Source organism: Piliocolobus tephrosceles, chromosome 10, assembly GCF_002776525.5.
Source record: "Piliocolobus tephrosceles isolate RC106 chromosome 10, ASM277652v3, whole genome shotgun sequence".
In the NCBI taxonomy this organism is placed as follows: Eukaryota; Metazoa; Chordata; class Mammalia; order Primates; family Cercopithecidae; genus Piliocolobus; species Piliocolobus tephrosceles.
The window spans coordinates 36,461,971-36,484,465 of NC_045443.1; the positions used below are offsets into that span (position 1 = coordinate 36,461,971).

The 22,495-nt window shown below is 35.2% G+C and overlaps 1 protein-coding gene across 1 annotated transcript in view; it reads right to left on the minus strand.

Moving 5' to 3' along the window:
• Nucleotides 1–15,459: 15,459 nt before the first annotated feature.
• The window catches only part of SLC2A13 (solute carrier family 2 member 13), a 379,496-nt gene continuing 372,460 nt past the window's right edge, over nt 15,460–22,495 (minus strand). The window contains exons 8-10 of the mRNA XM_023182832.1: nt 21,975–22,096; nt 21,697–21,849; nt 15,460–16,778 (exon numbers count right to left, since the gene is read on the minus strand). Of these exons, the coding sequence (XP_023038600.1) occupies nt 16,552–16,778; nt 21,697–21,849; nt 21,975–22,096 (502 nt within the window). The 3' untranslated portion in view covers nt 15,460–16,551. The remainder of the gene's footprint in view (nt 16,779–21,696; nt 21,850–21,974; nt 22,097–22,495) is intronic.

Sequence of the window (22,495 nt, forward strand, 5' to 3'; positions counted from 1 at the left end):
TGTTGCTTTGTTTACGTTAGCTACATTCCACCCTTTGCTCTATTTCACAAACTAGTGTCTAGCATTTCTTTCACTTCATCTCGACTTCTACTCCTTAACCTAATGTTTGCCTCATGGCCTGATGATGATAACTATAAAATATGTTGAACTATATGTAAGTTTTACAAGGTTGAGAGCCACTGTATCTCTGGAACACAGTGCCTCGTACAGAGTGAACACTTAGTAATCATTTATTGATTTATGATAACTATGTAGGAGACACCAAAGTAACCTTATATGCATAACCTCCTTTAATCTCCACAACACATTATTAGGATTATTATCCCCATTCTGCAGATAAGGAAGATGAATAAATTAATGAAGTGATTTTCTCAAGTTAGTACAGTCAGTAGTGGAGACAGGATTTGAACCAAAAGTCTGTTTGACTTCAAAGCCTGTACTCTAATGACTGATTTTTACCTGGTTTTGCTGTTAACCATAAATTTCTAGCAGTTGAACTAGCTATTATCCATTAACTTTGCCTACACCATGTATTTTATTGGATATTTGGCCATTGCTTCTCCAGAACTTATGCCTTGCTTGTCCCTGATTTGTGTATAGCTACATTTCATCCTGTGGGTCACATTTGAGTGTCCATGGAAAGAATCTACCAAAATATGATTAACTATGCACATAAAATTCTGAACTAAGAAGACCTATTTCCGTAACACAGAGAATATCCTGTCTAGATGGAATATCCTGTCTAGATTTCATTTGCTGAAATCTAACATTCGCTGGAGCCACTGAAATGTTTCATGCTTGAAAAAAATTAAGATTTGTAAGAATGAATGAAAAGACCTATGGAGATTCTTTTCTAATGTTAGATTTCACACTCTTAAAATTGGACATTTTAAATATTGCAGATATACCAGTTAAATGCTTTTGCTCTGTTAGGCTGAAATCACTTGCTCATATGGAGTCTGTTTTCCTGTTGCATGTTGGCATGAGAGTTAATTAACTCTGTTGCCTGCTCTTGGCCATTTTTTCCTCAACTTTTTGTGTCACTGAACATGTATGTGTACAATATTTGTCACCCTTCTGTCTTTTAAGAATTTTTATTCATATGTCATTTATGAATTAGACAAAGTAAATACATAAAAACTGAGAGAAATTAACAAGGTAAACCAAGAGAGCTGTATTTGATAAATGGCATCTAAGGAGACTCATCCACACCTGCACCCGTTTGCCTAAGTAAGTGGAGTATATTTTGCATGTGAAAGGAATATAAAAATTTGTGATCAAAGGTTACGTTTGCAATTTCTTTGACACTCCTTCCACAGAAGGTGGAGTCTAATAGAAACATTTGAAAAATCAAAGTGCAATGAGTACAAAAATATCTTTTTTCTATCATAACCTAATTGTACTGACTCCTTATTATGTTTGATAGTCAATTCTCATTTGTCTTTAATAATTGATAATGGGAAACTACTTCATTTTAGATGAGATCAGATTCACTGGTTATTATTTCCTTGGGCTGCTTTTACTTGGAAATAACTTCATCTGACTTTATAGAAAGTGACCTTAGTAATTGTGGGAGCATCCAAAATTTGTGTAATATGTATGAAGGTAAAATATTTCAGTGTATATCTTAATCTAGGAGTTATTTCTGAATTTTACAACCAGATTTCCTGTGTATTTTCAAATGTCATTGCCGTATACTGAGTATGCTTGAAAAACGGGAGATGAGAAAATCAAGTGGATATATTTCTGATTCAATCATTTTTTATAATATGAAATAAAAATATTTTATTATAAAAAATTTCGAAGTAAAATATCAGATAAGATCGTGGTATTGAATTGAGTTGCAGAGTCGCAATTCTGTTTACAACTACAACTTTTACTCTTCCTATAAAAATGTACTTAGCAATTATATAGAGGACCTACCATGTGCAAAGAAATACCTAGAGGCTCTTGGAGATACAAATTAGTTGAGACAGCCCTTTTCTCAATGAGTTTTTAATTTAATAGAGGATTCATTCCTTTATTCATGCAGTCATTTAGTCAGTAAACAATATTGATTGAATACCTACTGAGTGCAGGCATTGTGAAAGCAATGATCATACATTAGAAGAAAAGATAAAACTGATCCCTAGCCTTCAAAACTCATGGTCTAATAGGAGCTCCCAAATCAATAAAATACAGCAGAATAGCATGCTTGAATTATTTATTCATATTGAGTTAAAATATGTCACTTTTGGCTGGGATGCTCAAGGAAGACTTTCTTGAAGTTATACATCCAAATATTATAAGTCACTATATGAAATAAATGCTCAGAGGCTTCATTTTTGAAATTAATTACAAAAGAGGCACAAAAACCAAATGGAATACTGTAGATTTCCAAAATGGTCATAATCCTCTACCCCTGTCTATATTCACATCTCGTAAAATATGATGTATTTTTCCTCCATGAAGAGGTGCCATCTGTTTCTCTACCTCTGGAATTTGGGTAGGCATTGTGACTTGATTTTGCCCATAAAATATAGCAGATGTGATGTTGTGCCAATTCTCCGCCTTGGCCTCTCAGCCTTGGCCTCAAGCTTGCAAGCTTCTGCTCTCTTTCTTAGAATCCTCCTCAGCTTCCACGAATAAGCTTGGGCAAGCTTATTCATGATAAGAGATTGTATAGAAGAGAAATGTGCCATCCCAGCTGAGTCCTTCTTAGATAGCTGCCACACAGCCAACATAGCAGCTAATGTCATGCATTAGTGATATTAGGAGTTATGGCAAGAGCAACCCACATGGGACCATTTGAAATTGCCAAACCACCAAATTGTGGATAAAGACAGATTTGTTGATTTATACCCCTACATTTTAGATGGTTTATTACACAGCAATAACTAGCTGATATGCCAGTTAATCAAAATCTTCCTAATGCTTTAGGGTTGGGGGCAGTAGCACAGTAAATAGGTGGAACCGCATGTAGGAAAAAAATTTAATTACCAAGCTCTTAAGACCATTTATATGGCATATGTATTTTTTCGGAATTTTTTTTAGCAAGCCAATCTTCTTTCCTATGGTGAATTCTTATGACAAATGTGGAGTTAGGATTTAATTTATGCATAGGCTATATTTCTTTCCAAAATGTTATATCAGATTAATAGGAAATAGGTATTTATTTTCACGAAAACAATGTGCTGTAAATTTTTAGTGTTTTTTCTTTTATTTTGTGGGCACCACTTTACAAGGTATAAGTGATACATTAAGGTTTTATTCAGTTGCATCTTGGGATCACTTGCAAGGATAATTTGTGATGAAAAATATAAATGGGCCACAGAGAATCAGTGAGACCCTATGCTGTGCTACAGATTAAAGAAGGAATATAGTGAGGAAGAAAGAATGGGAGACTTGGAGTCCAAACAACTATATCTATTCAGAAAATGTAATTTCCCTTGTGTTTTTAAAAGGTTATTTTTAATCTTCATAACTTTTTTCTTGCTTCCCAGAATTAAGAGGTAATGTGAAAACACAGCTGTTTAATGATTCTTTTTGTAACAAATGTAAGACTGATTTTGATTCCTTTGTCAAAGGAAACCTGATTTGTCTGAATAAACCATAATTTCAAGCTTAATGTAATATGCATAATTATTTCATGCTTTTTAACATATTATTATGATTATTATTATTTTTGAGATGGAGTCCCACACTGTTGCCTAGGCTGGAGTGCAGTGGTGCAATCTCGGCTCACTGCAACCTCCGCCTCCCGGGTTCAAGCGATTCTCTTATCTCAGCCTCCAGAGTAGCTGGGATTACTGGGCTTCCTTACATATTCTTAAACATGTTCTTAATTTAGAGACAACACAGGTAGAAGAGAGAATTTCAGGTTTTCTTAAAATGTCCATATCTCTACCTGAAACAATTTTGTATGCCTTCAGAATGTTCATTAAATTTCCATCTGTATTATTTTATTCAAACTGGACATGGATCAGTTCCTCTTCTTTAAAAACATAATTTACATAGAGCCTAACTTAATCCTGGGGATGGACAAGCATATCGGTAGACTTCAACCAACCTGAGCATCATCTTGTTGGAGAAAATGATAAGAACGTTATGTCTCCATTTCCCTGAGGAGGGTATTACTGAGGATAGAAGAATTTTATCATGCAGTTCATTTCACAGGGCTTCAGACATGAAGAAGTGTAGAGAGATATTAATGGACAAACCAAACTTTGCAAAATATTTTAAAGAGGCTTATTTTGAGTCAATATGAGTGACTGTGGCCTGGGAAAAATAAAAACCCAAGAAGTCTTGAATAATGGTCCCACAGTTTGGTTTTACACATTTTAGGGAGGCAGGAGTTACAGGTAAAGACATGAATCAATACATGGAAGGTCTGCATTGGTTTGGCCTTAAAAGATGAAATATCTTTAAGATAAGCCTTAAATGAGGCTTATAGGTTATACGTGGGTTTTCAGATTCTTTAATTTGTAATTGGTTAAAGGAGTAAGGCTCTGTTTAAAACTTGAGGTCAGCAGAAAGAAATTTTTACAATAAGGATGCCAGAGTCAGCCACAATATACTGGGTCAAAATGACCTGTTCAGCAAGACTGATGGCCTGACATGACTTAAACCTTGCCATCTTGTTTGTAATTTGGTATCTTATTGCCACAAAGTCTGTTTTGGCAGTCTATGATCTCTATCTTAACATTAATCCTGATCAGTTGTGACTAAATTCCAAAATGGTGGGGTGGGGTGTATAGTGAGGTATGTCCAACATCCCTTACCGTCATGGCTGCTAACTCAGTTTTTAAGGTTTCTCTGGGGTTCCTTTGGTTAATAGGGAGTCCACTCAGTCAGTAGGGGATTAGGATTGTATTTCTAGTTTACAGGTAGCAGTCAGTACAGTGACTATGAACGTTTTCTATTTGTGCTAAGCAGGATGGCTTTTTTAAAAAGGTCACTCTGTCAGGTTCCTTTCCACAGTTAAAGATCCTTTTTCTCAAGGGAGGAAGAGATCATGTAATTGCCAGATATACCTTTGTTATATTTATTGTTGATAAATGAACTCAAACATCTCACAATTTGAAGGCTGCACTCTTGGCACATTCACATTACTTAAGATTTCTGATTAAACTTCAGAAATAAAGGTAATTTTTAATTTTTTTTGTTTCTAAAAATGCAGCTGTCTTGGTGACAGCTTTTCTTGATCAGGTGTCAAGGTGAGCTGTCTTGGAGCTCTTGGGTAGAGGACTTCTCTGCCTGTGAAGACCTCAGAGAAGCCTTCAGTGTCTTCTAGTCATTTGCCCAGTAGTTTCTCCGGGTAGGAAAGGGCTTATTAAATCATGTAAAAAGGTGTTGTGTTTACCTCAGCTGGAATTTTTCATATTGTATTTTACAGTTGTAGAAGCTTATTCAGTTTCTGTCTGGCAGGTAAGGAGCTTGGAAGTCACTCTGTCCTCACAAACTGAAAATCAGTAACTCTTCTATGCAAAAAGCAAGGTGACAGGAAAATTGCTGCCCCCCAAACCGGAGAAACAGACAGATGGATAGAGAGAATCACTGTTTACCAGAGCAGAAACCCATAAGCAGAAACCTCCATGGGAACCAGTACCTGGATAGGAAAACCTAAACTGTAATAGGCAAACTGCTGGAAGCTCAGTATGAATAAGTCTGAGCTAAAAACTCCATGGACCCCCCCCGCCCCCACCTTCACTGACGCACTTTTTAAAGTTTTACTTTCATATGTTCTATAACCAGGTTTATAGAGTGACGATGGGAGAAAAATCCCCTTGTGCCTCTGGTAGCAGGGAAGAGACAATTAACCATTTTGAAATATACCAGAGCATTCTGTTCCTTTTAACAAGGCCTGTCCTCAAGAGAAATTGTTTTATCACAGCCTAACTTACTAGGGTTTAATCAGAGCCTAACTGACTTGGGAGAAGGGAATACCCAACTCTAGCCTACCTAGCTGTCCTTTCCCACCTAGAGGGAGAAAAAACTTAGAAGCACTTGTGAAGTTCACAGTCCAAGGGCATTGGCTCAATAAAAGATAAACCTAATCACATAACTGTAGAATGCTTCCCCTCCCCTCATACCTTACCACCCTGTCACCAAGTGTTTACTTTTCAGAGTTCCTTTAGCCCAGTACAGTATGCCTAGCTTTCAACAAAAAATTACAAGGTATATTAAAAGGCAAAAAACATGATTTGAAAAGACAATGCAGTCACGTACCAGACTCATATATAGCAGGAATGTCGGAATTATAAGACTAGGAATTTAAAACACTAGAAAGGCTCTAATAGAAAAAGTAGACAACACAAAAGAACACATGGGTGAGGTAAGCAGAGAGATGAAAATTTTAAGAATCAGAAGTGCCAGAGACAACACTAACAGAAATGAAGAATGCCTTTGACAATGGGCTCATTAATACACTGGATGCAGCTCAAGAAAGAATCTCTGAGCTTGAGGGTATGTCAATAGAAACTTCCAAAACTAAAAAAAGCAAAATGATCAAAACAATAAAAAATAAAAAGGAACATAATCTCCAAGAACCGTGGGGCAACTACAAAAGGTACAACATACACGTAATGGGAGCATTAGAAGAGAAGACAGACAGAAAGGAACAGAAGAAATAGTTGAAGTAATAATGGCTGAGAATTTCCCTAAATTAATATCAGACAAAAACCCACCAATATAGGAAGCTGGATAAATGCCAAAATAACAAAAATAAACCCCTCAAAATTGATACCTAGGCATATCATAGTCAAACTACAGAAAAATCACACACAAAAAATATCGAAAGATCCAAAGGGGAAAAAAAAGCATTTATAAAGGAATAAAGAATTACATTTGACTTCTCCTCAGAAACCATGCAAGCATGAAAAGAGTGGGGTGAAATACTTAAAAAAGAAAATCCACCAATCTAAAATTCTGTATCCTGAGAAATTATCCTTCAAAAGTAAATGTGAAATAAAGGACTTTTTCAGACAAAAATTGAGGGAGTTTGTTGTCAGTACACCTGACTTGCAAGAAATTATTAAAAGAAGTTCTTCCCAGAGAAGGCAGTTGATATGGGTCAGAAATTCAGATCTGCACAAAAAATGGAAAATCAGAAATGGAGTAAGTGAAGATAAGTTGAAATTATTTTTCTTATTATTAATTGATCTAACAAATAACAGTTTAAAATAATAACAGCCACCATGTAACCAATTATTATAGCTTATGTACAAGTGCAATGAATGACAGCAGTGGTATAAGGGATGGAAGGGAGGAATTAGGAATAGTGTTAGGCACTTGCATAACCCACAAAGGGGTATAGTGTTTTCTGAAAGTGGAATTGGATTAGTAGTACATTGCAAACTCCAGGGCAACCACTAAAAATAGTGAATAAAGAAATATAACTGATACACTAGGAGCAAAAATGGAATAACATAAAATGCTCAGTTAAAACCAAAAATGGCAGAAAAAGTGTGGAAGACAAAAATTGGAACAAAGTACAAGGGAAACAAATAGAAAATGGTAATAAACATGGTAGATAGATATCACTTCAAAAGTTGATGGTCTAAATACACCAAGTAAAAGACACTGTCCGAATGAATAAAAAAAACAAGACTCAACTATATGTTGTTTTCAAGAAGCCCACTTTCAATATAAAGGCACATAGATTAAAAGTAAAAAGATGGTTAGCATATACCATGCTAACACTAATCAAAACTAAGCTGAACTAGCTATATTAATTTCAGACAGAGTAGTCTTCAGAGCAAGGAAGTTTATTAGGACTCTGGGTTAATTCATAATTGTAAATGTTCCAAAAATATGTCAAAACATTCCAAAAACAAAGTCCTAACTAAATCCTGATTCTTAGACATTTGCCTCCAAATTATACTGTCAGTTTTTATCCAGTTGTCAGTATGTCAGTGGTTAGGCTTTAGTTCCTAAATCGATAACCAGTGACCCTGCAGGAAGAAAACAGTACCACAATTTTCAGGTCAAGACAGTTACTAAAATTTTCCATAATAAAGCACATTATAAAAACTAAACAATAAAGGGTACTGGTTAAAAATGACTTTGGCACCGACTAAGCTTGGTCTTAATTCAGATTTGTAAAGCTGAGCTATTCAATGTAAGTGACTGCTTCCTGCCTCAATTATTTTGTACTATAATAGTGTTTTGGATATAGGATATTTGTGAAGATAGAATGAAATCATGTATATTAAGTGTCTAGCACATAATGAGTGTGTTATTCTATAAAGAAAATGTATAAATAGGATAATTATAAAATGCAAATTCCATCCAACTTTGTCATCTTAATATTTAATGGTTTATTCTTAGATTTTTCCCACTTAATAAGAAACTATCTAAATGTATCATCCAAATGTGTTTATGTGAATACACATGTATTCATATCCTGTACAGATTTGCTGTTTGATTAAAGCAGCTATGCTATGCAGAGCTTCACTATAAAGCTTTTTTGCTGTTGTTAATGGAAACATGGTGCCATGTTGCTGTTTTAATCTTTTCTTTTCCAGCCTGGGAAAAACCTTCCACTGTTCCTTTGCTGGCTGCAGGAATGCTTGAGATGCATGCACCTATCCATTTTTAAAAATTTATTGAGCACATACTGTATGCCAGGCACTGTATGAGGTGCTAGAGAAGCAGTAGTGAATAAGTTCCATGCTTTCATGCAGTGTATCTTTTAGTGTGGAATCCTCAGTGCTCAGGCCGTGGACTGGTACTGGTTTGTGGCCTGTTAGGAACCGAGCCACACAGCAGGAGGCGAGCGATGGGCAAGCGGGCATTACCAGCTGAGCTCTGCCTCTTGTCAGATCAGTGGACCCTTATGGGAGCACAAACCCTATCGTGAACCGTGCATGCAAGGGATCTAGGTTGTGCAGTCCTTATGAGAATCGAATGCCTGGTGATCCGAGGTGGAACAGTTTCATCCCAACACCATTCTCCCATCAATCCCCAACCTCCCAGGTCTGTGGAAAAAATTGTCTTCCATGAAACTGGTCCCTTGTGCCAAAAAGTTTGAGGACCACTGTTCTAGTGGGAGAAACAGGCAAGAAATAAGAAAAGTAATAATCTTCAAATAATGATATTCTAAAGAAAATGAGTGACTTGGTAATGTATTCAGGTGAAAGGCATAATTGCATTACAGAGAGTCAACGCAGGCTCTGAGAAGACAGGATTTTGAGCTGAAAATGACAAGAACTGGATACACAAAGAATAGGGCAACAAGCACACCAGGCAGAGGCAACATCCTGTGCAAGGTCCCTGAGGTGGAAATAAGACAGTTTTACAAATCCCTGAGCAACTTGCACGTAAATTCAGTCAATCATTTTATTATTCACTAGACGAGCTCACCATTTAAAAGAACAGGTCATATTCCTTTTTAAAGTCATGAATCCAAACTTCTATGCAGCGGTTTCTAAACTATTGTGTGCTGAAAAATCACCTGCAGAGTTGTTGAAAATGGTTTCCTGAGCTATATCCTCAGAGAACTGGATTCAGCATGTCAGCCAGGCCTGCAGATTTGCATTTGTAGCACACTCAGGTTGTAGCACACCAAGGCTACTAGTCTGAGGACCATTCTTGGAGCACTGCTGCTCTAATGTATGTTTTGTGAGTTTAGCATCTATTTGCTAAAAGTAAAGCATAACAACATTTTCTTTTGCGTAAAAGACCACACTGCATGCTGATGATCTGAAACTAGTTTTTGGAGGTGAGTGGAAAAGTACACAAAACATTAAAGGTTGAAAGAAGTAGCCTCAATGTTTTATGCTGCATTCAAAGCATCTATAGTAAGATGAGCTTAATTTCAATACAGCCAATTAGTAAAGGGTTAATGTCACTGTTTTTGTTTGAATCAGTTTCAAAAATTACTTTTTTAAAACACTGAAAAGACTTTAAATGAGAGAGTACTGATTTTCTAAAGTTATTTTTATTTCTTGACTGCGAGATCACAGAAATTGTGTATTAAATCCTGTTAATCTGGAGAATATAGGAAGGTGGTTCTTTTCATCAACTGCCATTCAGGAGGACACATATGGAAAAGAAATGGAGAAAGGAAGAAGGACATCAGGCTAGTCAGCCAGATCTGCTCAAATCATTCTGGTCAGCTCAGCTGGGAGGACATATGTCAAAGAAGCCAATGTGTTCCTGTTCCTAGTAGTTGTTCTCAGGAAAGGATTTTATATGCAAATTGCCTGTGCTTTGAACATCGTGACGTTAATAGCATCAAGGATAGGATATGGATGATTAAAACAAAAGCTAACAGTTATCCAGTCCTTACTATATGCTACTGCTCTACTTGCTTTACATGATTCATTGATAACCCTCACAGCACACATGTGAAGTAGATGGTTAATAGCATCTCATCGTATAGACAGTGGAAGTGAGAGTGAGGCAAAGAGTGGTTCAGTAATTTAGGTTACTAGGCAGTAAGTTGAAAAGCTGGGATTCAAATCTAGATGATTTGAATTCAGTCTGATCTCTTAGACAATGCATTATATCGCCTCACATTTGAAAAAGTCTCTAAATGAAGATTTTTCAGGATTTGTTCCTGTAATCCATATGCACTCTTTTAAGTTACAATGCAAGGATTCCACGATTTCTTTCTGTTTTTAACCTATCTGCCTAGGTCTGAAAAGATGTTCCAAAGGAGGACATAGAGGGGAAGATTTTTGGTGTAGTCACTGCAAAGAAGAGTTTTGTATGACTTTCTAGTGTCATCTTGGGCAAATGACAAAAATGTTTTGAACTTAAGTTTTAGTTCCTGGAAAAGGATGACAATGTTTATTCCACAGAATTGGACAATTAAATGAGGATTTTTTCTGCCCTCTGATACTGACATACTCTGCACTATTCAGGTGTCCGTTATTCAATTGAGTGGACAATTTATATATAATTTGTGGGATTTTCAAGGGTCATTTGACTTGGATTTTTGCTTTACCTGCTGACATTAAGAACCTTAGATGTAACTCAACTGTAAGCCTTTGAATGACAGTAGGTCTAGAGTCTTCAGAAGATCTCCTCGGGCTATTTCTAAATCAGGCTCAGGAAGACACACAACTAACTATGGACATGTGTCTAGCGACTGCCAATATCAAACAAGTGTATATTTGCTAATTATAGCTATCATTGAGGCAGAATGGCAAGGGAGAGCAACAGAGTCCCAAAAGGAAATGTCAGCTGGCCTTCCAGCACGATTTTTCATTTTCACTTACAGAAAAACAACCAAAGATAATTTTTGACAACTCAACTTAATGATTCATGTCAACATCTGGTTCTGACAATAACCAGAATTATTACTTCAGGGGTTCCTAAGCACCACATTTCACAGTTTTACATTCAGTGTTTAGAATAATTCTTTAGAACAATTTTTAGGTATTATATTTTTTAAAGATGATTGACCTTATCTGTAATCAAAAGAAATGAAATTTCATTAAAATGACTAGGACTGCATTAATATATAGAGGTAGATTGTCTTTCTAGATGCTTTAACTATCTAACCTAGATCCAAGGAAGATAATTAGAAAAAATAAATAAGTGCAAGGTAAATTAATGAGTAATGAATTATTTTAACTTTTATTTGATTATTTTCATTTACAGTTCTGGCACTGACACTTTTTTAAAAAAAAGATTTTAATTTTATGTAAAGATTGAACTTCAATAAAATAACTTAAAAAACATTTACATGTATATCACTAAATCTCCATAAAATATACAATACTCTTGATACAGCATAGGCTAGGATGACTTTGAAGGAAATGGTACACAGTCATAACTTTTAAGAGATATCCCATCTATCACTTGTGGGAATAAATATTTATATTGAATTTGCCAAGACATCTGAAGTATTAAATACTATGTAACATGCACTCAGAAATTAAAATATACAGTTTGAAATACATATATTTTAAAAGCATAAAACTGTGATTTGATTAATCTAGGTATACATTAGAACTTCTAAATAGAAATTTGAACATTTATTACAAATAAAAGATACTTTAACATCAAGTGATATATAGTCCAAAAGCTGCTAGGAAACAGTTTGGACATGTAGAATATAAATTTCTACTTTGGCTAGAGTTGTCTCTTCTTTTTTAACCTTTTAATGAGATGGAATAATGTTAAGTTTGCTAAAACTTTAAAACTTTACAAAATGTTGGTTACTCATTAGCTGCATGATCTACTTCTTTTTCTCATTTATACTGACATGACAAAATCAAACACATGAACTTAACTGTCTAAAATAAAAACGTGAATATTACTGCTAAATGAAGGTATTTAAAATTCCATAGACCAAATTACTCAAGTACAACAGACTATCTATATTTTTACATATAAAGTAAAGATTTACATAAATTATATTGTTTTAGCTCACGAGCAAATTATAGGGATAAAATACTTTCATGAACACTCTTATAAATAAAACACCTCTTTGATGATTATTGGCACACAAAAATTTCCTTCTCTAAAGAGACAAGATACAAGAAAGAGTTGGTAGCAGTTAGCTATTTGGCATTTTTAAATGATTGCTATTTCTAGAAAAATAGTAGCAGTATTGCTCACCTAGAAGAGCCGAATGTACCGACAATTTATAGACTGCTACAACCTGAACCATTTCATCAAATTGGCTTAACATTATTGTACATGAGGCTAAGAAGACTGGTAAAAGTGACAGAAAACAGGATGTAAAAATTAATCCAGAGAACAACTCTGAGCCTTCTTATTGGCAGCAGCTACATATGAGCTGTAAATTTTAACCACAATTTAATACATTTTGCTAAAAAGCACATATTATACATTCTCTGCTCCTGGTCTGATATAATCATCTATTTCTTTTACTCATAGACACTGAAAAGATCTTAATTTGGTAATTAAAAACTTGTCACAACAAGTGAATAAAAGTCAGTTGTTAGGTACTTAGTATTAAGTTGACATTTTATAACTTGTAGTATGGTAAAAAAAAAATCTGATTATAACAAAACATCTCATTAATTTTGTTTTTAATAATTGTGCTGATGAAATAAAACCAAAATAACATTCCAACTCTCTCTACTGTATTACAGTATTTATGAACTACATATTAGTGTCACTACTTTCTGAGATTTTCTTAGATAAACATATGGATAGTGTTTTCTAAAACATTCTCCCATTTCCACCAACTTCTGGATCTGTGACTTATTATATTTTCAATATTATTTTGCTGTTGAAAAGCAAAAGGGTAAGTTGCCAGCTTATATTTTTCCTGATCATTCTTCCCCTGTATTACAGATACTGAAATTACAGTAAAAATGTCATAAATTCCTTGCTTTTACTGATTTCCCCTTTTAGAGTGAATAACTTAATATTTAGACTATCATGTACTAAAATCAGGTTCAGTGGTAAAATTAAATTATGAAAAAACACTCGGTATTCTGATAGCATTTTCTATCAGGGAACTACTGCATATGGCTGGGAACAAAATTTAAAAAGGACACATTACCTTTTATTATTTATTATTTAAATCTTATATATATATATATTAAAAATAATCATGTTTTGGGAAATGACTGACTAACGAGCAACAATCAAAATTATTAGGAATGTTTACATTGAAGAAAATTATGAATGGCAAACGCTTTTGACATCATATTCAGCCCTACGTGTTTATATGCAGATGAAATGATATATCCTCTTCAGTCTAATGCAGATCAGCTATCCAGCTAAGCCTCAATAGGGATTCAGACCTTCTTCATTGTATTTTCCTAAAACATAATATACTGCTATCAAATCTGCAGCATGTTTAGAAGGAAATCTATAATTTTGGTTGAAAGCATGATATGTAATCTGTATCTGTTTTAATATGGTAGGTCAAATCACATCATATATAAATTGTCCTACAAAATATATATTTGATGATACTTCAGATGGAATGTTTCCAAGTTGATAGTGGTAGCCAAATATGCTGGGAACTTAAAAGGTGCCTAATATAAAAAAATCTGCAAAATTTAAACATTTAATTTTTAATATACTATAAATGTTCACCAAATCTAAAAATAATACCCTAATTGTATAAGGTTCCTTTTCAAGTAATTATTTGTTTCTAAAAAGTTATAAATCTTATACTGTGCCTCTCTGTCTTATACTTCAAAGATAAGGAATATTATCTTTAATACTATATAAATAACAAATAGTCCTTTAAAGTAGGGGCTCAGGGGAGTAGGGGAGGAGAACTGTGGCTAATTTTCCCTGTTATTATGTGCATTTATGGTTATAAAGTTGAAAACATTGTTTTCTTAGGGAGAACAGGCCATGTTCTGCTTTAGGAAGTAACAAGAGTCCAGTTTCTCCTTTAATAAAGTTACTGTGCATCAGCCCAGCTGAGTTTATAAGTATATAGTTAAGGCTATGTATACAATAAAGAGAAGAATTGAGGCAATTATTTTGATAAGTCCAAAAACTAAATTTTTAGAGAGCACTTTATTGGTCTATTTTTTTCTCCTTATTATATTTTGATTGTACCACATAGTAGCTCACTTTTCAGTTCAATTTACCTGTGCAAAATATTAGATAAGAAATTTCTTATGAGATAAGAAATATCAATAGAGTAATACTTTTCCCTATTAAATAATATTTGCTTTTCTGAGGAAAAAGTCAATACTAATATTCCCTTGGAAATCAATTGTTAAAGCACCTAATTCAAGGAAAAAAACCTCTCTAAAATATTAAATTTTTTTATTATATGAAATGACCAAAGGGAGAAAACTTTTCTGTTTTTGGTTAATGGATTTTTAGGGCACTAAAGTAACTGTTTAAATATTATACCTCTGGTGACTTAGAGAATGAACTTCCTCAGCTGTATTCTCAGCTTGATAACTGTGATAGGAAGAAGCCAGACGTTAAAAGAACAAAATACCTTGGAGATTGGCAGAAATACTTTGCATATGGAGATAGCCACCTTTTCTCTCCAAATACAGTACCTTATTAGATGTTTAGAGCCATTAAAAATGCATCAAACTGATGTATTCCTAACTGGCCACAGAAGATTCATTCATATTTTTCCTGGAACTAGCAAGTAATTTTGTGAACAAGTAATTCTGTACATATTATATAGTTCTTAATAGAAAAGCAAAAATTAAGAGTTCAGTGATGAATTGCCATAAAAACCAATGAACACTTTGGAAAGACATTGTAGAAATATAGTTAAGTCTGCATTTCTTATAGACATGCTATAATAGAACAAATATCTGTTCCAATAGGAAATCTCAATTTTTAGACAAGAAGGAAAAAAAAAAAAAAAAAACTAAGCGAAGAGTAAGAAAAACACAGAGACAAATCTATGTATCTTTTTTTTTTTCTGGTAAATTCTCAGGGAAATGAGAAAAGTGTGCAAAATAAAAACGAGTTTATGCTCTTTAAGTAAAAAAAGACAAATAGAATTATATAATAATATGTGACAGTTCTTTTAGGAAGAGTTAATAAAAAGTTAAGAAAAAAGTCCCATTTTTTTTTTAAACAAACACCAATAACAGCAGGATTATTTCTGCCACTGATTTCCTTCCTCTTTTTTGTTTCAAAAATTATTGTTTGAATAAAAGAAAGGGGAAAAATGGTTTGCTTGCAGCTATGTATGTAACACAAATGAAGGCACAAAACAGTAGGACTCCAGGGCCAATGAGGCAGGTGTAGTGATTTGGGCATGAACAAAAACTGACCCTGATATACAGTTAAAGATCTGGCACTATTTTGCATTTATAATTGCATACCTAAGTGACTAACCAATTTGCAACCCATAAAAACCTTTAATCTGTTACTTTCTGACCACAAAAGGTACTTCTCAAAACTTCCTAACTCATCTGCGCAAATGTATGCCTTATCACTGATGCAAAAAAAGAAGTATGAAAATAACTCCTGACAGATTATATTTGCATAATGTTCAAAAGATAGTGTGCAGAGTCAGTCTCTGAAGAACTCCCAATATCTGAATTGGAGAGAAACAAAAATGTGGAATCCAAAGGAGACAGGGACAGCTGTGCCCTTGTAGGAGGCACTTTGGAATTTGCTGATGAAAGCTTAAATGGAATCTAGTTTGTTAACAGCTGATCAGAGATAAACCACTACTCTCTGTAGGAAAACTGAGGGCCAACAGGCCATCTTTTGACATGGAACACCCTTGGACCATCTCCCAGAATCCTTTATAAATATATTATACATATGTAATTTGACTAGATTAGTACTGACTCTATTGCCACTAATAATTATAAATGGTCTTAGGAAAAAAGGATACCACTGAAGTCACTGGGTACAATATTCATTTTAGACTATTTCAGGAAGGCATTACACACATTTGCTTAAGAATTATTAGGTTAAAATCTCTGTAAATATTTTTTAAAATATTGTTCCTTGTGGGGGGAAAAAAAAGTCATCATGGTTGTATCTTCCTCCTAATCAAGTATTCTAGAATATGAAGTCAATCAAAACTAGACTGTGGAAAGAACCAGATTAGAAGCAGGGCAGTGAGGTCACTGATTACTGTTCTTCTCCCCCCAGTTTGTTTAAATAACTAAATATATGAGCAGCTGAAAATTATTCCACATCAGAAGCATCATTGTCAGAAAGATGATAGTTACTTCCCTTTACCCGAATATATTCAATATATCTCCCTTCATCAGAATCTGAAGTGCCACATGTACATAGCCTGTTGTCAAAGAGTGATTCAATTTCCTCTAATTTTTTGCCTTTGGTCTCAGGAAGACAACCGTAGATGAAAAGAAGTCCCACAGCAGCAAATCCAGCATAGAGGAAGAAAGCTCCTGCAACAGAAAATAATAGATACATGAATATGAATATATATGGAGAGACTTCAGTTGGAAAGAGTACTTGATTTTGACTTTTTTTTTCTGGTCAGTCATGCATAATCACAGTATGAAATGGACCAAAAAATTACTATGAGCCTGGTTTACTCCAGTTGTTCCAACTCTGTGAATATGATGCAATGTATCTTTCTAAACTCAAGTTCAGAAATTCAAGAATAATAGACTAGGCTCAGATGTAAGTTTGGCTTTGAAGCCTTTCCTCCCTTCCCTGACTAGAAGGAATTACTGTCTTCCATGTGCTATCACAGCATGTTGTTGGAGACCCCTAAAATACCAAGAAATATTATAAGTATGTATACACACGTATGCTTGCCTTGTCTATTACACTACAGGCACTTTGAGGTCAGAAGAAGTTCCTTTCTTACTCATCTTGTATTTCCAGAACCAAGTATAATGATGACATTGCAGAATGAATGCCTCAGTGGAATACATGGCAACTCCATCCTTCCAGTTTCTCATGTCCAAAGTCTGGGAGTCATCCTTAACTTCTACCTTACTCTCATGCCTAACATCCAATCTGTTAGGAGATCCCGTTGGTTCTACCTTCAAAATATAACCTGAAGATGGCCACTTCTCACCACTGCCATAGATAAATGTGGTCTAAGGGCCATCTTCCCTCATCTGCACTATTGCAACAGTCTCCTAATTGGTCTCCTTGTTCCTTCTGTTGGACCTCGACAGTCCATTTTTTTTCCATAGCACATGTCATCATCTGACATTCTATGATGTTTACTAGTTTGTTCTTTGTTTCCCTCCACTAGAATGTAAATTCCATGAAGTCAGAGAATTTTGTTTTGCTGTAAGATTATGTATGTCAATGCCCCACAGCCAGAAACACATAAATATTAGCTAGTTTTATTTTCTAAGGGTCATGATAGCAAGCCTAGATGGATGAGATATATGAACGTATGACTTGTTTATATTCTCTACACATTTCCAAGATGGACTTTTAAAATAATTGAATTTGCACCAGCCTGGCCAACATGGTGAAACCTGTCTCTACCAAACACACACACACACACACACGCACACATACACACACACATAATTGAATTGCAAATTTGAATATAAAAAACTCTACTTGTACTTTTGATGGTGGAAAACAACAAAGTAAAATGGAGCCCCTGTCTAAGTTTAGGCTTTCAATCCAGACCATCATGTGTATGAGATGGGGGAAGTAAGATGAAAAATTAATGTGACAATTGGCTGGAGAAAGGATATCAGATTGGGAGTGGGAAGAACTGAGTTTAAGTGTTGGCCACGTGACTTCTGGATAGTCATTTAACCTCTTCTCTGGGCCTCTGTTGCCTCATTAAGTAAAATAAGGGGGTTTCTCAGCTCCTACTTAAGTGTTGGCAGTTTATGACTCTATACATTTTACAGCCAAAATCAGGAGCATATATAGGAGATACAGTTAAGAGATGCTTGAGAGAGAGACCTGATCTGTGTAATGGGGAAAATAATTCCTGCTTTGCCCAACTGTAAAGAAGAGAAATAATGTATGTTACCATGCCCATTAGAATTCTGAATATCAGTTGCTCAAAAAAGTGATGGCCAGATTTTGTCAAATTCCCTAAATGACCAGGAAAGGAAGAGTTGCTATTAAGATACAGAATAAGATTAGTGTGACTAATTAATTGGGATGTCTTTACAAAAAGGGTGATACTGATAAGCTAGCTCTTGGAGAATGCGGGAATTTTGACAAAAAAATGAAAGGAGATGAAGTCCTGTGTTCTGAGTACAGATAAGCAAGACTGTGGAGGTAGGAAGAGAAATGGAATCTTTAGCAGGGAGGGACAAAGACTGGATGGTAATTATGATGAAGATAAAGAAAAAATAAGTACAGATGGTAAAACATTTTAGACTAAACTACGCTTCTAAACTACAAAATCTGTAACAGCAAACCCAGTTTGACTTTTAAATATAATGGTATAGTTTATCTTTCTCATAATCTTTCACAATTTGGGAACAGTAGCATAATTAGAAGTAACAAATCAAATCTGTCAGTGCTAAATTTCTATAGTTAAAAACATTAGTTGGGTTAGGAAGATTCCTGAAGTTGATTACAGATTCTTTCTTGTGACCTGGATTCCCAAAGCTGAATAATATCAACGAATTGCTATTAAAATAAAAGACCGTTTGATAAAATCTGAGGAATCCAAAGCACTCAAATGCCAAAACTGCCTACTCAGCGTGGGTTCCAATGATTAGACCTATGGCTAAGTTGCAGAGGAGTGTGGGCAGACCTGGGAGGCTGTGACCTGTTCCATGTCATGGTCAAATCAGTCACATATCTCAGTTTCTCATTTATTCCTCCCTTGGAATGAAAATGGAAAGAAAAAATGTCTGTAATGAGTCCATCAGGGCTATTGAACACTGTAGATATTCCTCACCTTTATTCTAAGGAATTAAATCTTTTTTTTTTTTTTGAGACGGAGTCTCGCTCTGTCGCCCAGGCTGGAGTGCTGTGGCCGGATCTCAGCTCACTGCAAGCTCCGCCTCCCGGGTTCACGCCATTCTCCTGCCTCAGCCTCCCGGGTAGCTGGTACTACAGGCGCCGCCACCTCGCTCGGCTAGTTTTTTGTATTTTTTAGTAGAGACGGGGTTTCACCGTGTTAGCCAGGATGGTCTCGATCTCCTGACCTCGTGATCCACCCGTCTCGGCCTCCCAAAGGGCTGGGATTACAGGCTTGAGCCACCACGCCCGGCCAAGGATTTAAATCTTATTAGAGCCCTACATTAAGTTCCAGATTAAAACAACTATTTGACTGAATTACACAAATTGAGGACTCAAAGGCCATGTTTGACTGAATTTCAGTAGTACCTCAAGAGAGAAGCTTTGACATAATGCCCCCCAAGGGATCTCTTTAGCCACATGTGCCATATATAAAATGGCATATTGGTGACATAGCAATGATACTTTTTAGTAATAAACATTATTGAATGGGGGCACAAGGCAGACCTGTGTAAGCAATATGGTTGAGTAAGGAGTCAAATTTTGAGATTTTATGAAACAATAAAAAAGGAGGCAACAAAGAAGATATAACTATTTCCAGAGGAACACGTGATTAGGATATATATTTATTAAATCAGGAATCGAAATGCATAACTCACATAAACCAGTAACATGTAGATTACAATGAGACACAAAGAGGGGGAAAAACTAGCCTATTTTTCTACTACTAGACAGTAGTAGACCAAATGGACCAGTGCTCTGACATGAGAGAAGCTTAATGCAAGGCAAAATGCTTTTAGCTGTTTATTTTTGAAAGAATTCTGCTTATGCCCTATTTAAATTTCATTAGTGTTGTCTCATTTTTCTCATGGTTTTCTGGCAGAATAAATTCAAGAAAGAGGAGCTTTGCTGTCAAAAGTATAATCATGTAAACTTTTATTATTTGGTCTATGCCTTTCTATGAAAAATGCTTTCTCAGGATGCCAGCATATATTTAGGTCTTCAAATATTTAAGCGTTCCCTAGAATCAGTAAACACGAGGAAATATTTATTGTGCTCATATTTATTATGTCATGAAGATGAGTTTATGAATTTATGGAAAAATTTTAATTGCCAAATGGGATCCAGCTGAATACACTAAATATATATCCAGTTTAAAATGCCAGTGCATTTCCTTTCCAAAAAAATAAATATTTTAAATGCCTTAAGTGGTGATTAGGAGAGAGAAAAGTTTTATGAAGATAATAAAAGCATTAGATAAATACTATGAACTAAAATCAAATACCAATTCAGCATGTTCAGAAGAGACGGGAATAGATTTTTACAATGTTTCATCATATTCATCATTCATCTACAAAATTTATCCATTTATTTATTTACTTGACAAACACTTTTTGGTGCTTACCAGGTGAACAGGATGCCTTGGGAGGAACTGGGAATGTGACAATGAACAAGGCACAGTCCTGGCCCTCCAGGGATTTATAATCTAGTAGAGGGAGCTGGGGCAGACAAACCTGTTCTTGCGAAGAGGAATGATAAGTGCCCAGAGCACGGAATAAAGTGAGATTGTGGGGAGATCAGAGAAGGTCTTCTGGGAGAATGGTCTAAGCAGCAGGCATTCCATCTCTACCACAGAGACTTGTGAGATTAGAATGAAACCTCACACTTCATCATGAATAATCCTACTGCAACCTATAAAGTCATGTGAACAATGCAGAAATCTTTTTTCTAAAAAGCAGTCTTTTCACTTTAGTACAAATGGATTCGAAGTAGCTCCCCAAAGTATTTTCCTGACTCAGCCACTAAGCACTATTGTTTTTCATTTTGAATTATGGCCACGTTTACACTTTTGCAAGTGGTAAGTGCTGGTCTCAGAGGACAATGAAATGCACATGCACTGGCCTGAGCAGCACAGGTGATACAGTGGAAGGCATGGCCACAGCACAGAATACTGTTAAGCATTTGGGGAAGCTACTTCCAGCCCTATGCAGATTCTGCTCTTAGACTTGACACTATGCCTGTCACAGGATATCTCATTGGTCCTAGACTCCCTGCCTACATCTTTTTACCATTTTCTGTTTTTTAGGTTTCTGTGAAACTAAAAGCTGTGGTGTAAAGACTTCCACCTGGGGAGAGAGCTGGGTTGGGAGAGGGGTTGTGTGACAGCCCTAAGCACTGCAGGACAAGAAGCAATGCTGTTTAGGATAGGAGAATCCCTCTTTTCTTTTCCAGATACATTTCCAATGCCTTTGGAGGACAAGAAAACCACATGGAGATACTTATAACAGCAACATATAACCACATAGTCTCAATCACAAATGATATTCACAAATGATATTATAGTATATCTAAAAACAGAGTAATAAAAATAAAACTATGTTGGAAAAAATATTATCTTACCATAGTATGTAAGATATTCTGCTGTGTGTAAAAATGTTAGTGAAACCAGAACATTGAAAATCCAGTTTATTCCAGATGAACATGCATTTCCTGTACTTCTTGCCCAAAGGGGATATATTTCAGAATTCACAGTCCAAGGCATTGGTCCCATTCCTGAGAAATAAAACATTAAAAACTTTAGTAAAATAGCATGTAAGAAATTTGAAAAATTATAGTTTATGTACTCCAAAAAGAGGCAATTCAATTAATGCAACAGTAATAACAAAGTCTTTGTTTACCAGGTGCAAAGAAAACAAGATATAAAATAAGGCCCAGAAGTGCAGTCCAGGAATATGGAGTAGGGCAGAAATTGTAAGCCCAAAATATGTCTTCTGTTTTGAACTTGGTTTCATTTTCACACCTGAAAAATAATGCAATGTAAGTATTAACTTAATGGTTTAGACTACAGTTGCAGAATTCAATATGATCATATATATGTATTTGGAAATTCCTTAATGTCTTAATAGTCCAAAATGTTTTTCTTAAAAAATAAGAACTAAATATACAGTATTAGATATGCGAGCTCACACAGGAATTTTAGAGCTAAGTATAATTCAAGAGCAAAACAAAGACACTGCTTTATAACCATTTCACATGAATTAGACATGATTTCTAATTAGTCCCTGGAAGCTGCAGTAATACTTCAGTACCACTGAGAGTCAGTATGTGGCAGTGAAAAGACCATGGAATTTGTAATCAGAACAAGATTCAAATTTCAGAGCCAGATACTTTTCATCTGATAAAATGGGGACAATACTTT